Below are 16258 nucleotides of genomic sequence, written 5' to 3'. Positions count from 1 at the left end.
ATCCCACATAAAATTTTGATCCAATCTCAACCAACATAATGTGCATAAATAGGACATACTGTTATTTCAAGGGGTCCGGGGTTCGATACCCAGTGGAGGCACACAGTGGTTCGGATCCCACTTTAAACTGTAGGTCCAGTCCTGATTAGCCTTACTTTGCATAAAGTGGACTTGAAACATCAACTCAAGTCAATCTTATTAAAATTTCCATTAACTTTTGTCAATGCAAAATAATATGCGTAAAGGATTTGTGAAGCGTGGGTGCACACCCTCCTTGAGCTAAAGTTCATGCATAGGGATTTTGGGCAACATGTGTAGACTTTTAAAATAAAGTTAATGAAACCAAGTAATACAGTGATGTTTATTAATTGTTGAACATGTACACAACATCAGCCTTGGACAATAGTGGCTGAATTGAGATTTCTCTTTTATTGCCAGGGATTTTTATCATTAGCCATGGAAAAGTAATTTCACCATATTTTTTTTTGTAACCACGTGCACAATATGAAACATTATCAAACATTCTGCTCACTACACAGGAATTTGATCCATACTGCCACTAGTTGTTTTCAAGGTACATGCTAAAAAACAATCAAGCGTTATTTCACCTAGTCTCTTGCACCATAACAAAAACAATCTGCTTATCTACATTGTAATCTATATGTAATTTTAGAATGACAGATGTCAATATAGTTTAGTAATTAGAATGTATGCTTTTTTTACTCCATTTACCCTTTATCATCATGGCAAGAATTAAAGATGCACGCTTCGTTCACAAACTGAATATTTACATGCGTTGAAGCTTAGCATCTTTCTTTTACGCCAGGGGAATAAATGATTAAGTATGCAGTGTCTAATTTTCAGTAGTAATAATAGTAACAGTACAATTGTATAGCGTTGCTTTGTTGGTTTCTTAAAAATGTTTTCCCTCAATTACAGAACACTACTGACATAAAACCACAAGAAACATTACACTGGTTTTTTGTCTCATTCTCTTTCTTTAATATCTAATAGTTATGTACTAAACCACACCAAGAAATAATGTATAAAAATGGGTATACAACACAGTTACTTTTAAGGTACACACAAGTGCTCGTTCTTTTTTGGGGGAAAGGGTTAAGATTCTAAAGCCAGTCACTGAACAACAACAATGGGAAATATGCAGGTATACACTTTGCCTAGCTCTATAATATATATTTCATTTATTATTCTTCTTTCATGAAATGGTGGAAAACTTTTTGTTCATCAAAACAATTCCTGATTATTTTAATCATAATGCCTTTTCAGAAGGAAGAAAACTTTATAATCAGATATATATATTTAATATAATGTTGATCAACTCATTATATAGTTACATATAATATAGCACTGAAATCCCCTTTGTTAAGTGCCTGCAAACCTTTTGCAAATAAATAAGTAGCTGCCTTTATCATTTTTTTAAAAAAGAGTTAATAACAATTGAAGTACTTGCAATGTTGTATATGCTGGTTTATCTTGATGTAATGCTTGAAACCTTGCACCAGCATTTTTAAAGAATAACATAAAAAAAAAAATTATGAAAGTAAACAAAATAGTAAAGATATTATGGCACTATTCTAAGTGAGGTATGATTGTAATTAATGGCACAGATTTTTGACACCTGTGGCATATAAGTACCTTGGCAAATCTTTAAAAGTCGGCTTTGTAGTACAGTATTGAAAGTTTTATTTTTTTTCAAGAATCTGAAAAAAAGCTTTCTACTCCACCATTATATACCGAGAGAAACATACCTACAGTTAGCTTAAAGGTAACTTTTAACAAGAAACACCTGGATCGAAGCATTCATACACAATACAAAAGAAAAGAAGTGTTTTCTTAAAAAATATACACATATAAAACAAATTGAAGATCTGGAATGTTAGTATGGAATGTACAGTTTGATGGTACATGTATGGATCACGTATTCATACTCAATAGCCATGTTATTTCCTTTGGAAATCAAACGATGAGACTTTTGATGAGAAATTTTAACAAATAGGACAAGGGGAGGTTTTGTACACACTATGAAAATCTTAGTACAAAGTGTGGTGCCAAAAGCATTGTAAATTCTAATCATACAATCTTCTCACAAAATACAAATACTAGTTTAATTGTTACTCAGTGTGTCCACATATAGACTTCTGACAGAAGTGCAGTAAGCATTATTTTTTTTTGTCACTGTCTTAGTAGATTACAAGCAAATATAGTGGTAGATCTTTTTTTTTGTTTAAAAATCTAGTGGTTGATCAGCACTTCCTTCTGCATCTTCATCTGTTTCACCACCATCTTCGTCGTCATCCACACTACTATCTGTTGTCTTTCCAATTATGGCTTCTACAAAATAAAGATTAAAAGTTATTCACATATTTTGTGCGAAAAGCTAGCACAAAAAAAATCCCTTACAGGAGTATGATTATAATTAGAGGTTATAGTTTGTCTGAACTAATCTATTATCATGTACGTGAAGTTTCTTGTTTGCAGAATTGGATATTTCTTCCAGATTAATTTTGAAGGCTCACTGCATTCATTCACTAAGGGTATGGCATGTGGAGCAGAGATGGGAGTGTGTCACTTCTTGGTTCGTTCCCGGGCGGCAGTAGTTGCATTGCCTCAAGTTCGTACCTGCCTGCACCACCGCCCATGTTTTTATGAGTATAGGCATAATTAACCCCACAAATAATCTGTAATGCAAAGAATTTCTCCCACATCCCCTAATTTGCTTTCATTGCACGGTTCTGCATGCACGGGGAACTTTACATTATATATTATTATTTTTTTTATGCATAGAATGAATAAAAGCGATTGCATATCTCTCTTTTATCCATGCTTTTCTTTCCTTTGTACAATATTTTTTTTGCACTTTACAAACTTTTATTCAATACTGAACATTCATGCAGATAATTATTTTTTGTTTAATGTTTATAGAATATCCACATAGATAAAGTTAATAACTAATACAAGGTTCATGTCTCTATCATTTTTTGTACAAAAGTTAACAACGTTCAAAGTCTCAGTTCTATGACTTTTGGGACATCCTGTATATCTCTGAATACAACGTCATACACAAATTTTGATACTTTTTCTGAATTCCTTGCACCGAAATTAGTAAAGAACACGTTATTTCATCCAGGATATAGAAAAAAGTTGAAATTTGTTCCCTAGTGTAATCAGTATAGCATGTTTTGTAATGGGCACTATATTAAAAGAATTTAATTTTCACTCCAGAAAGTGTAAGGGAGCTTTCAGACCAACACAACAAAAGATAAAGATTTCATACTGACAATGACGATATTGTGCAGCTTGTCATGTCAACTGATACAAAAGTCTGAATTTACTTCGTTTACAAGTGACATGTGCCACTTGTTGCTTTGACTGAAAGCTAACTAAGATTTCATACTTTTACAGTAAATTTCATAGCATGACTTATGCACATGTTTATCTAAAACTTGAAAAAATATAATACTAACCACAATCAGGTTTTCCTCTTGTTCGTGTGTTGGAAAATTCCACTCCATGCTTGTCTACACACCAACACAGTCCCACTGAGGAATGGCACTGCGTAGGCCTATAGTAACCTTCCTCATCACAATCTGGAACATATGCTCCTGAAAGATGCAAAATTAAATAGAAATAATAAATTTGTTGCATGAATAACAGAAAATGGAAAGTGAAACACTGAAGTTTTCATTTATGTAGCTTTATTTTGTGCCATTTTAAATGTGCCTGCAGAAAAAAGTTAAAAACTTCACTAAAAATGAAAAATTACTGAATAATATTACAATAATAAGAAGCAAAAAAACTAAATTGAGTTGATTTTTAAATTTTACTTTGCTTTCTCTTAGGTTAATTAGAATTACAAAATATAAATGAGCAATCAATGGAAAAATAAATGATAATGTTGTAACCAGCTTTTGAATCCACTTTTCTGGGAGTACTTAGTAATAATAACCACTAACACGCACATGCCTATAAGAAGATAGAAGAATGAAACATGTACAATAAAATAATTCTTGTAGCTTCCCTGGTGGCAAATAACTTCTCTTGGAATGTCAGCCAGATCAGTTCTGGGCTTTTGAAAGCTGATGTCACTCTCCAGTGATTGAAGCCAGTTTTTATGTATTAAGTGTGGGAGGAGTCTGGTGTAGGTAACAAGCCAATCGGGTGTTGTCTCTCCAATATCTGCAGTCCCAATTAACTATCGCCAGCAGACTGCATCCAGTTCAAGCTTCGTGTCTGTTGGGATTTTCCTTTTCCCCATGGATGTCTATAGCTTTGATTATGCAGCCCCAGTAAATGGATGTCTTGTTTACAATCTTAGCTGTTGTGAAGTCAATTCTATGGCTCACATTGATGGAATGTTCTGTAAACCCCAAGTTTTCTGGTTGAAAATTTTTGAAGCTCGGAAGCCTATCCGGAAATCATCTGATTGATATCTCAAACCTCTTCTTTACCTCAGTTTGTCCAACGTGGGCTTTAGCCCAGGAGCATATGTTGCAGCAACCCCCAAGTGTTGTATTTCCTAAATTGTCCTTAGGATTTCGTAGTTTGCTTTTGATTTTCAGTGGTGGTTTGTGAATAGTTTTGATCCTGTGCTGTGAAAGTTGCAGCTTATGACAGACAGGTTTCCAGTGTGTAGAATAATGGCTATCATCTTCTCTGTTCTGCACCGTGGCTGTGCATTCCGTGGCACCAAGCTTTGGGCCCTGGGTTCGAGTCTCTTGGGATGAAGTGAACAACTTTCCTCCTGAGATTTCGGCTTGTGTAAGGGACCGGTGGCCACCCACCATTGGGGAGCTATGAGTGAATACCTAGTGTGGTCACGGAAACCTGCAACAAGGACTAGGGGTTCATCTTCCTGACCACACATCACCCTGCAACTGGTTGGACGATCATTCACTTCGGAGGGTGGGAGTGAGGCTAGCAGTTGGTAGGTATCCATGACCCTCACAGGCTGTGCGCCACAGGTTATATCTTGATTTCCCGAGGTATCTAGATTTGTTTGTTTGTTTTTCCTGTTTCGCATGACTTTCTCTCTCTAGTGTTTTGTTGAGGGTGCCTTCTGCGTATTCATTCTGACTGAAAGCTGTGCGTAGGTGACTGATTTCACCTCGAAGGTGCTCTGTGTTGCTGATAAGAAATCACCTGGTGAAACGATGTAGAGAGTCTTATTGATCACTGCACTGGATGATGAGAGCTCTTGGAATTGAAATATGATCTATGTGCTTTGGTTTCCTATAAAAGCTGTGCCCTAATCTTCTGTTCAGCTTGCGTCTGCTGAAGATGTCCAGGACCAGGAGGCTACCATTAATCTTGATCTCCATTGTGAATTTCTTGTTTAGGTTGTCCAGGAACATTTGTAACGTAGCTTCACTGTGTGGTCAGAAAAAAGTGTCACATTCAAATAGAAAAGGCTAAATTAGCAATACATCTCAATTTGTGGTCGGCATATACATTGGAATCCCCATTTCACATTTTCTCACATCATGCATTAAATTTTCATAGTTCCAATAAATCAATATATTACAAAATTTTCCTCGATTTTGCATTTTCCAGCATTTAGTTTTTTCGTCCCGGTCCACTGAAAAACATCAGGATTCCACTGTACGTATAAATTCTGGAGAATTAATGCTTTAGAATAATTGACTGATAAAAAAATAGTTACTAATGATCATTCTGGTTTTAGTGTAGAATTTGACCAGAATTTCTATATTTTCATTTTTCAATCAAAACATAAGGGCCTTGTGGATATAGCTTGCACGGGAACTTGCGTTTCATAACAGCATCCCTGATTAACAAAAGCAACACTTGGATGATTCTGCAATTAGGAGACACTTTTGACTTTGTGGGGAAGGGGGGGGATTAAGATATAAAAGTTATGAAATTTTTCTTTCTTGATGCTAGATGTGTAATATTTTGATGCTTTATAGGCAGCAGGGCTGAATTTTCACTAATATTGTTTTATTTAATTACTGAAGATTTCATGTTCCATGCTAATGACAAACCAGACATTTTTTTTTATTTTTCTCTTTAGGATGTTGGGTTGAATTACTCCCGGCTTTGGGCTTCTGATTTCATATCAGTCAACAAGAAAATTCCAATTTGTTTTATAACTGTATTATTAGTCTGCTGAATTATATTAACTCCATGCTAATGACAACAAATTAATATACCAACAGATTCAGAAGAAAAATATTTCTAGCCCATTCAATCAAACAAGACTCTTTCAAAGCACATGGTCACTCATTGTAGAATTGTGTTGTTATATGTACTATTACTCCAGAGAAAAATGATATCTCTGCCTTCCAAAAATCAAATTAAAAATTGGCCATGCTGATGACATAGGATCTAGGGGAAAAGTTTATTCACATCCCCATTGTATTGTTGTATGCTTTTTCTTTGCATGGTATGATGTATCATACTTAGTTTATACAAAAAATATTTATATTTCATAAATAAAAAGTAGCATTTAGGACAAAAATTGCACTTCAACTTTAAAATGCCATGCTAGTGACAAATTGCATGTATATAATTTTTTCTGTCTTATTTTTGAACATTTTTTCATTAATATTTGTGTGCCACAAAGGGTTGCATACCTAGAAAAAGGGAATTTTTTTAGAATTATTCCACAAGCTTAGCAACTACTGTTACAGATCTAGGGCTTTAAATTGTCCCCTAATCATAGAATCGCCCGCTTCCTTAAGAACCCAGGTAAAATTGTAGCTTCTGTCTGACACCAGGCCACATGGCTCTCCTTGCATTAGGTTCTTTGTGTTTCATGAAGGAAACTGTCCCTTTTGTCTTTCAACACGAAGTGGTTTGAAATCATTCTTACAGCATGCAAATTAATGGACTCACCAAGAAGGTCTGGGCTTATTCTCCTCTTCACAGCAGCACAAGGGCGATCAGTCTTGTCAAAGCAACGGCACCACTCCCGAGGAGTTACAAATATGTCCCTGGGAAAAACGGGAAATGATTTAACAAGCAATTATATACAAAGGAAAACAAAGTTCTATTTGCAATTCTACATCATTCAAATTGTGATAAATATGAGGGAGCTTTGAGACTGAATTGGCAGTGACATGCATGTCTTGGAAACCAATCTTCAGAAATAAATGCAAGGTTTCGAATCAAAACTACATGACAAGCTGTACATGTCGCTAGTCACTTCAGTGTCAAACCCCTGTGTCATTTGTCACTTCAGACTGAAAGCTCTTTAAGAGTAAGAAAATGGAAAAAAAAAAATCAAATTCTTGCAGAGTTTTTGTTTTATCAATTTTGCATGCTTGAAGTTGCAACCTTCTGATTAGTTGTTTGTTGGTATTATTTTCTTTATGATATCCCTGAATGCATATATTGTAAGGCTTCAAGTCAGTGATTACTTTAGGTATTGTTAGCCCCACATATTTATGGTGAATAAAAGATCAAGATTTCGGTATAAAAACTGGACATATTTCCCTTCTAATAGCACATTTATGTAATTGTCAAGAGTATTAAGTTTATTCCTATCTAAAGGAGTCTATTTTTGCTTCTCAAATATTTACAGCAGAATTAATCAATTTTCCGCGATTTGGATAACTCTCAGGATAATTCAGTGTTCAGAAAGTGTTGCGTCGGTAAATAAACTAAATTTCGTGTTTAAGAATTTATTTAGCATTTTGCAGTTCATTCTGCATAATTTTATGACACATGGTAGGAAAATGCACCTCATACCTTTCAAAAACATGAAAAGTAACATTACAATGTGCTATTTCACGTTTTGTGTTTCCATCAGAAACAAAATGTACATGCCACTAGGTACTGTAGTATGGGAAATATTTCATTGATAATGATTGACATGTGATTCTTATAAAAAACACTATTTTTCAGAATGTGAACATCAGGTTCCAGAAAGATAAAAAATACCCCTAACATGTAAATTTAAATAAACTAGTACATTTTGGGGGAGGGGGCGAGTGCTCTCCTCCCAAGTTATGCCTATGCAGGATAGTGTACATTTTTCAAATTTATTATTAAATATATTCTTAACATAGTGGTCTTTCTCTTTGGGTTGCACATGATACAGGCTATGTTGAATGGCAAGAAAAAGGGGGTAATTACAAAATACATACACAGTGGAACCCCGATTTTACATTTCCCCGCATTATACATTCAATCTTGATGGTCCCAACATAGAAAAATGTTATAAAATTTTCCTCTATTTCACATTTTCCTGCAGATTTAAGTTTTTTTCAGCTTGGTCTCATGAAAAATGTAAAAACTAGGTTCCACTGTAAAGGAAGTAACAAGTTAGCTTAATGCAGTACTGACTAAAACCATCTCTTGATAGAATATATTCTCACCTGTCAGCATCGCAGGCATCAAGGAAGGGTTTGATGCATTTTTCACTCTGGTCATGTTCCAAATCGTAGAGTTCTTGCAGAGAGAGTCGTTCGTCTCCATCCAGGTCCAGATGCTGGAACATCCATCTCACTTCTCCCTTGCATGTTGCTGGGAAGTGAACTGAAAGGAAAAATATATATGTAATCAACTTATTCTTGCAGCTTTTATGAGATAAAGGAGATATCTATGTACTATCAAAATTTTACGAAGTTGTAGTTTGCTGAACTTTTGAAATCATCACAGAAACTGCATTTTAAAAAACACATTTTATCTTGAAGAACGATGCTTACTTCAAATAGATAAAGGAAAAAAAACTTAATGCATTTAAAGTATGAAACTCCAAGAGGACACAAAAAAATTTCATATTATCCAAAATTTGAATTAACAAAAATGTGTATCATTAAAGACTATTTCAAGGGAAATAAACTTTGGGTCAAATTATCGAGTAATTTGAATTATCCAAGTAGAGTCCACTGTGTAAGCCCAACAACCACAAAATGTATAAAAGAAGTCATTTGTTACATAAAACCTGATCATGTGGCAATAGCTAGTGTGACTATTCCCAATGTTTGTCATTTCAAATTTTATATCTTTCATTGATGTTCTTAATTTTTCTTGTGCAATACATTTCACTTCCTGCTGTTCTTAAAGTCCATGTAATCACTGAGAAACTATGAAGATGAAGGTATTGAGGTTTGTAAGTTTAAAAAGACAGGGCTGTATCTAAGGATTATCATGTTACTACTACCACCGCTTGATTGGTCTGTCATCTGCTGGATGCCATCACATGAGTTCTTCCACCCACATGCTGTTTTTTTTCTGCTATCCTGAGTATGTCATTACCTTCACAATGGAAATTTGAACATTTGGTCCACAGCAAAAGTTAGTGGCAAGCAACAGACACACTGGGAGTTTCAGATGGCAAGAGGAAAAGAATTTACCCTCCAAGGATCTGAATAGCTTATTGATGTTATTTGCTTGCCTTCTTAAAGGACTCCTTCACCAACTCGATCAGTTGCCATGTTTGTGTTTGCATGAAACATACATTTGGTTACATCAGCCTGCAGACGAGACACCGTTCCTTGGTGGAAACTGTACCAGGATATACTGGGCTATAGGAAGAACCAGGATTTTAGTTTTGAGGCAATTTAAATGTCATAGATTTCCTTGTAGCTACGTGATTTGTTGCTTTACCAACAAGAAAAAATCTAGAATATTATCTCCGAAGCTAAAATGGACAACTTACCTTTGCCTTTGTGAGAGCGCCTCCTGTTCTTATTGTCCTTCTTCGCTTCAGCCATCACAACGGAGAACCAGTCCAGAAGCCGGTTGCCCATAGACTGCAGAGCAGAGGGAGAGCAATCTGAAAGGATAAAAGAAACAAAATGTGCATTCTGTGTAGAATTATCAGTACAAAGCACCATATACAAGTTCTTTATCAAAGGATATATAGGGAGAAACACCGTATACAGAGTGTCTACCAAAATAACAAATCCAAAATTCTTGACTATTTCTTGACCTTTTTTAAAATTTTTCTTAACATTTATTTAATCGTCCCCTACTTAGGAATAGTTAAAGTTAAAAAAATTGATATTTTCAATCAATGAAAAACCCCTACCAAAAGGCTGGTTAAGATGAAAACTGAAGCTGTACTTTAGTAAAAGATTTAACATGCTTTAATTATTAATGCTTCAGACGTCATCCTGGATGGGGAATTACTTTACATTACTTTATTTAATATTTTTACCAAACTTCACATATACAAGAATGTAATTAAGAAACAAACTGAACAAATCTCGACAACAACTCAATACAATTTAAATTTCCAAATATTCAATTATATCTAATCCCAGTACATATTACATATAACAATGTAAGTTCACTATACTGTAAAAAAATAGCAAAAATTCTTGACCAAAAGCATAATTTCTTGACATTCTTGACAGTTATACACCCTGGTAAAACATGAATATACTCTGATGTGAAACATAAGACAATCAGGTAGAATTATTCTGGTGCCTGAAATGTAACAAAGATGAGTGAACATAGCTGTAATTAATTAAGGGCAAGCACGTGGGAAAAGCCCGCACCACAGCCATGCAGTATGTAGGTTTCTCTCTCCTTGGGGAAATGTAACACATTTTCCTCAGATTTTGGCCTGTGTCAATCCACCATCGTGGGGAAATTGGGGATCTATGAATGAGTAGTGTAACCTGGTCATAGAAAACCTTCATCGTGCTGACTACACATCACCCCGTATCCAGTCGGTATGTAGGCACTGGTTCTTGTGGGCTGTTATTAATGAGCCAAAAGAGAAATCAGGATGGAAAAGATAACATCTACTCCTATTCATCTGTTTTTCGTCTTTACATGCAGCTCAAATTCTGTACCACTAGTAGTGGTAAAAACACACTACCCATAGCCTTAAACTTTTTGTACCATCTCTGGATAATTGTCTCAGTTTGGGGTGTTTTTCCAAACGTTGTCAATGCGAGGACAACCTTGCCTTCTGACGTCACCGCAGTTATTGTTAGGCTAAATGCCTAAGTTGTTAGGTTAGGCTAGTTAGCTTAGCATAAATAATACATTTTCAGTGTATTAGTTCTGACATCAGAACGAAAAGTTGTCCTCGCGTTGTGCGATAAGGGATATCCACCTGCACACACGTCATTCAGCAGTGTGGACAGAACAAAATTTAAATTTTTCCTCTGAAACGAACAATGGCCGTGTCTGAAAGGTGCAAGATCGTACTTGAAGCGAGCATCCTACATTGTCTTGAAGTCGTGGACTGGAAGTGAAAGTCTTTCGAATTGCACTTCGACTGCAGCGCCAAATACGATCAGTAGATAAAACTGACTACGCTTTGTTTTCCCCGCGTTTTAAACATTTGTTTTCCACCATAGAAATCAGATAGCATTTTCAAATGTTCTTATACATACATTTCGACACATTAGAAAAACTTCAACCAACAACTTGCTGGCCTACAACGTATATTTAACCTGTGTTGCTGACTTTCTACCCCCGTGAATTCAATTCGAACAACGAGTGTAGAAATCACGCGACCTAGTCAGCAACGATTCGTACTCCGATCTGTGGTCTTGATTGCTCGTCTTCTTGGCACTTTCGAACTGCACTAGGTGTGACGTCACTTCCGCCAAGATTAGTTCAAGTCTGCAGTTACTTCGTTGTAATCAACCTATTACTTTAAAGTTATAGCTTTTAGATTCCTGCAGGACTTTTAAAACACACGATGCATCACAAGAAGCCGCCGAGATTTTTCAAATACCACCCACACACTTTCCCGCCTTTGCCGCTAGCAAGTAACAAACTGAACGGGAAGGCAGATTGAAAACAAGAAAAAAGAAACATCCTTCGAAGCTACACACTCCGCGGTGACGGCGCTTCGAAACTAAGAAGAAAAACACCCCAACACGGAATAGCTCCTTCATCGAAGGTAATGGGGCTGTGAATTCCGGGCTTTACTGGCGCAAACTGCTTCAATCCATCGGGAATGCAGTCGATACGAGCAACTTTAGAGCAACTTCGGAAGGTGCTCGAGGGGGCATCTCTTGATGTTGGCTGCAGATGATTCCTCCGGAGCAGATCGGCCGTATTTCTAGAAAATCCACTTTTCGTTCCGGGGCGGGGCGAAGGCGACGGTTTTACAAAGGCTGTTAAACGGAGAAACTGCGTGGGAAGGTAAGGTTTACGCGTCGGCCAACATGCGTTTCCCGAAGCACCTCTTGCTCGCCTCCACTTCTGCTGTTTGCTGATGGAAACAAGCCTGGTGTATTATCCTGCACTCGTAGTGTAAGAAGTGACCGTTTCGGAAAGCACTAAATGTCAACCTATCTTCCACGAAGTACACCCTGGACTGCATTTTGCAGACTAACGAGGCTCTGGCGTATTGACCAGTAGCCAGAATAATCCTCTGCGGGTTTTTTGTCGTGTTCTATTATGTTTGTGAGTGTTCTTTCGTCAGTTTCACCTTATCACCATTCATTCTCATCTTCGCGATTGGCCAAAAGTGGCAGATTTGATTTGTTGTTTCAAGTCCACTTTAGCACAAAAAGGCTAATCGGGACTGGGCCTACAGTTTAAAGTGGAAACCGAACAACTATGTGCATCCACCGGGTATCGAACCCGGTATCCCTTGATTACAAGGAGAGGACGTTACCACTACGGCATCGGGGAGGTTACCAAAAGTGACAGAAAAGCAAAGTACAATAACAAATTGCAAATATTAGCCGAATATACCATCACCATTGTCATTCAGTCTGTTTTCCACAGTGTGATCATGAAACTTCAGAGGGAAAATCAACTTCCCATTCCTTAAAACAAAATATGATGTAGAATAAATATAGAATGAAAATAGCGATGGATAATTTACTTACCATTTTCTTTGCCGTTTGCTGTACCAAAGATGTTGTCAAGGAACGCTAGATGTCAGGTCGGTAGCCGAGTGTTTTAAGACTGTATATCATGGAAGAGTCTTTTGCGAATTCGCCTGCTACCTGCCTGTAGGGAACGCAGCGCGTTTTACAACACCACATGTTTTGACCAAGCCCGCTTTGGTGAGCTTCCTCAGAGCACGCCTCCTCCGGTACCCGGGCAATTAGTGACTGACAGGTTGTAAATCGAACGGTCCTGCCCGTGTCCCCAAGAATGGCATTGCCTTTCTTTCATCAGACATTTGCTGGGTTTTGCTGTTCGGGTCGATTGGCAATCTTCATTTCTGTAAAAGCTGATCTTACCATTTCGTGTCAAAATCCCAGAAGATAAGATAGAGTTCTGCAACAACAATATGTGGCTTATAACATACATAATTGTGAAAGCTTTCCTTCAACGAATAAGGAGCCCCAGTGGTCTAGTAGTTAACCTTTGTGTCGGAGTAGTTAGAACAGCGCGCTACGACAGCAGGGGTCCCGGGTTCGAATCCCGGGTGAGACACGGATGTTTGTTCTAAATATGAATGTGAAAAAATAGAGAACTGAGTAAAAAACATATATATGAGAAAACAGAAAAGAATGACGGCGGAAATTTCCGCTTACGGGCTTCCTTAAAAAGAAAAAAAAGTTTGGCGTCGGATTGCCACGTAGTAAATAAAGCCAGGTTCGATTCTAAGGGTGCATGATTTCAAGCTGAAATTTTTCCAACATTATCCTTCCATAAAACCGACTCTGGGGTTAATCCAACATCTGTGAATGTATTTGATCTATTTTTATAACACTTTCACTGATATGCAGTATATGCACTAATTTAATCAAAAAGTAAAACTTGCATATCTTAATTCTTATTAGGTCTAAAACAATACAGGGTTATTTAATACCAAGTTGTCCAAAAAGACAATAATTGACACAAAGTGGTCAATTTTTTAAAATTTTATATATTTTTATCTTGTAACCCCTATGCAAAGGTATTTTTCCAAACTTGAGTTCGTATAAAAATGGCGGCCATATTTGTCTTATGACTTACGACATTGTTAGCCTTTGCAGTCAGTTGCGATAATTATGATGACTAATCTAAGAAAAGTTATAGATAGCTTGGCTAAGAAAACATTGTTTTCAGTACATTTCAAGCTACATTTTATGTTTCGTGCATTTTTTCACCATCTCTAATGCAAATGAGAGAAATCTAAGCCCAAACTGACTTTGTTAGGGAACTAATATCAGAGCTATATATATTTTTAGAGGAAACAAATACATCCAAAAAAAATTTATGACAATATTTTAGCTCTGTTACTGATTTCTTCTTTCAGTTTCTGCTCTTTGATCGTTTCTGGTTTCTGTTTTTCAAAATTTTGTGCCCAGATTCCTCTATGACAGGTACCTGTAAAACAATACAGATTGATAATCCATAGCTAACAAACCTACAACGGGGGAAGGGGGTTTGTAAAAAAACAGGCATTTTACGTCATTACTCGTATTTACAAAGAAATGTTTGCTTCTTAATGGACATGTAATTAGATTTATTCTATTTACTAATTGCATCATGCGAATGGAATAATAAGTCCGTCAGTAGTATTATGAATTAAATGTTTTTATCACAGAAGTTATGAGGTACTACATCTTGGCTCGACAAATGTCAAAAGGCTTTATGCCAAATTTAAGTCAGATTACTTGTCAGTAAGCAGTTTTTTACCTGTTTAGACCAATATTTCAACATTTGTCCGAGCGAGGAGTTTACCGATTTTGGCCTATGTTAACTTTTTTTTATATAGAATTACAAAAAATTGGTTGCTTTTTACTTTATTGTAATTTCGAATAATTTATTTAAATGTAAACAAGGTGTTTTGTTACCATAATTAGCTACTTGCATTTTTAAAAAATGATGAAGCCACCCACCTACATTATGCAATTTGTTTTGAAGACATATTCATGGGTGGGGTGGTGGTGGCTCTCTATATATTCACAGTCTCGGTTATTTATGGAGGCGATGCAAATCGTCTTTATGCTCTCAGGTAGTCATGTACTAGAATCCCTTGTACGTAGGTGCACCCCATGCAATGGGAGAGCCCACATCCCTCACCCTGTCCCCCATGAATTGAACTTCCTGGCAGTCAATCGTTCCTACCGACTGTATGGTTGTCTCTTCTTGTTGGACATTTGTCATGCTATGCTTTGTCTCGTGTGTTCTGGGCCGTGAAAACACGACGTGTACACACATATTCTCCCAAAAATAATTTCCCAATTAAACTGTGACAGATTTTGCATCAGGTGCAACACAAACGACATTGGAGAGATTGAATTTGTTGAATCGGTAGAGATAACCCAGTTTGAAGATTATAAACTCCTATTGGCTCCCGAGCGTTCGTGTGTATAAATACAATCCCTCCAAATTTTTATAATTATCTTGACATTGAATTAATAAGGAGGTTTGCGTATTGAATCTTCCACTCGAAATTCATTAAAAAAAATTAAATTTATTTTTTTATAAGGATATAATTGAAATTATTATTGCAAAAGCCTCCCTGCTATTTATTCCACCCTGTTTAATGTCTAATGATTATAAAATATTATTATTTTAATTTAAAGTGTAGAAGGGTGTAAATGCAAGCGAGTTGGATGAGATAATTGAGGAAATTAATGGTAAGTCTGATGAGATGGAAGCCAAAAGAAAGGAGTGTGTATACATAGTATGTACGTAGAATTAGAAATTAGATGGAGAATACAAAAAAATATTTAGTAAATCTTATAGGTTATTGTAAGCGTAAAAAAATTGATGAATGAAAAAATATACGTATAATAAGTTATGATTAGGGTGCGTATTTATAGGCAAATTTTATTCGATATTTACATTTTTGTAAGATTATGACATATTTCTTGTACGACTGTACAAAATATAGATATATGTAGTACTTTCAGCCAGCCGGCTCGCACATGAGAAGAAATAAATATCATACCTCCAGGCACGTATCTAGAAATATATTTTGGAGTGAGTCCGAACAAATGTCTCAGAAATAATAATATTAATAAAGTATTAAATTATTCAATATTGCATTATCATCATTGCGTCAATTGCTAAAAAGACGGAATTAGAATAGAGATATAACAGCACGCATTCATTATCTAGCTTGTCTCTATTCAAGGTCACCACCATTTGAATAACAACAAAGCAAGGACATTAATGTCAAATAGATTGTGAATTGAATATTTATTGAATAATAAAAACGGACGTTAGATCCCGTTAAAGAAAGTAAAGTTCATGATTCATATTTTATGCACATTATCATTAGTAGTAATAATAAAATAACCCATGGCATCGAACGGCCTTGGCCTATCTCCCACAATCCTACCTAGAGGTGTGGAGATCTTCAACCAGTAATGGGATGACGTGGGGTCAGCACGTCGAACCTCCAGTC

The 16258-nt window shown here is 36.2% G+C and overlaps 1 protein-coding gene across 1 annotated transcript in view; it reads right to left on the bottom strand.

Annotated features, from left to right (window-relative positions):
• Positions 1-342: 342 nt before the first annotated feature.
• Cow (Proteoglycan Cow) overlaps positions 343-16258 on the bottom strand; it is a 499652-nt gene continuing 483736 nt past the window's right edge. Inside the window, exons 8-12 of the mRNA XM_083131362.1 lie at positions 9644-9760; positions 8358-8517; positions 6874-6971; positions 3486-3623; positions 343-2352 (exon numbers count right to left, since the gene is read on the bottom strand). Of these exons, the coding sequence (XP_082987488.1) occupies positions 2246-2352; positions 3486-3623; positions 6874-6971; positions 8358-8517; positions 9644-9760 (620 nt within the window). The 3' untranslated portion in view covers positions 343-2245. The remainder of the gene's footprint in view (positions 2353-3485; positions 3624-6873; positions 6972-8357; positions 8518-9643; positions 9761-16258) is intronic.

This window comes from Lepisma saccharinum, chromosome 11, assembly GCF_977018435.1.
Source record: "Lepisma saccharinum chromosome 11, izLepSacc3.1, whole genome shotgun sequence".
Classification (NCBI taxonomy): domain Eukaryota; kingdom Metazoa; phylum Arthropoda; class Insecta; order Zygentoma; family Lepismatidae; genus Lepisma; species Lepisma saccharinum.
Note: the sequence above shows the minus strand (reverse complement) of the source record. Positions and strands in the feature narration are given on the sequence as shown.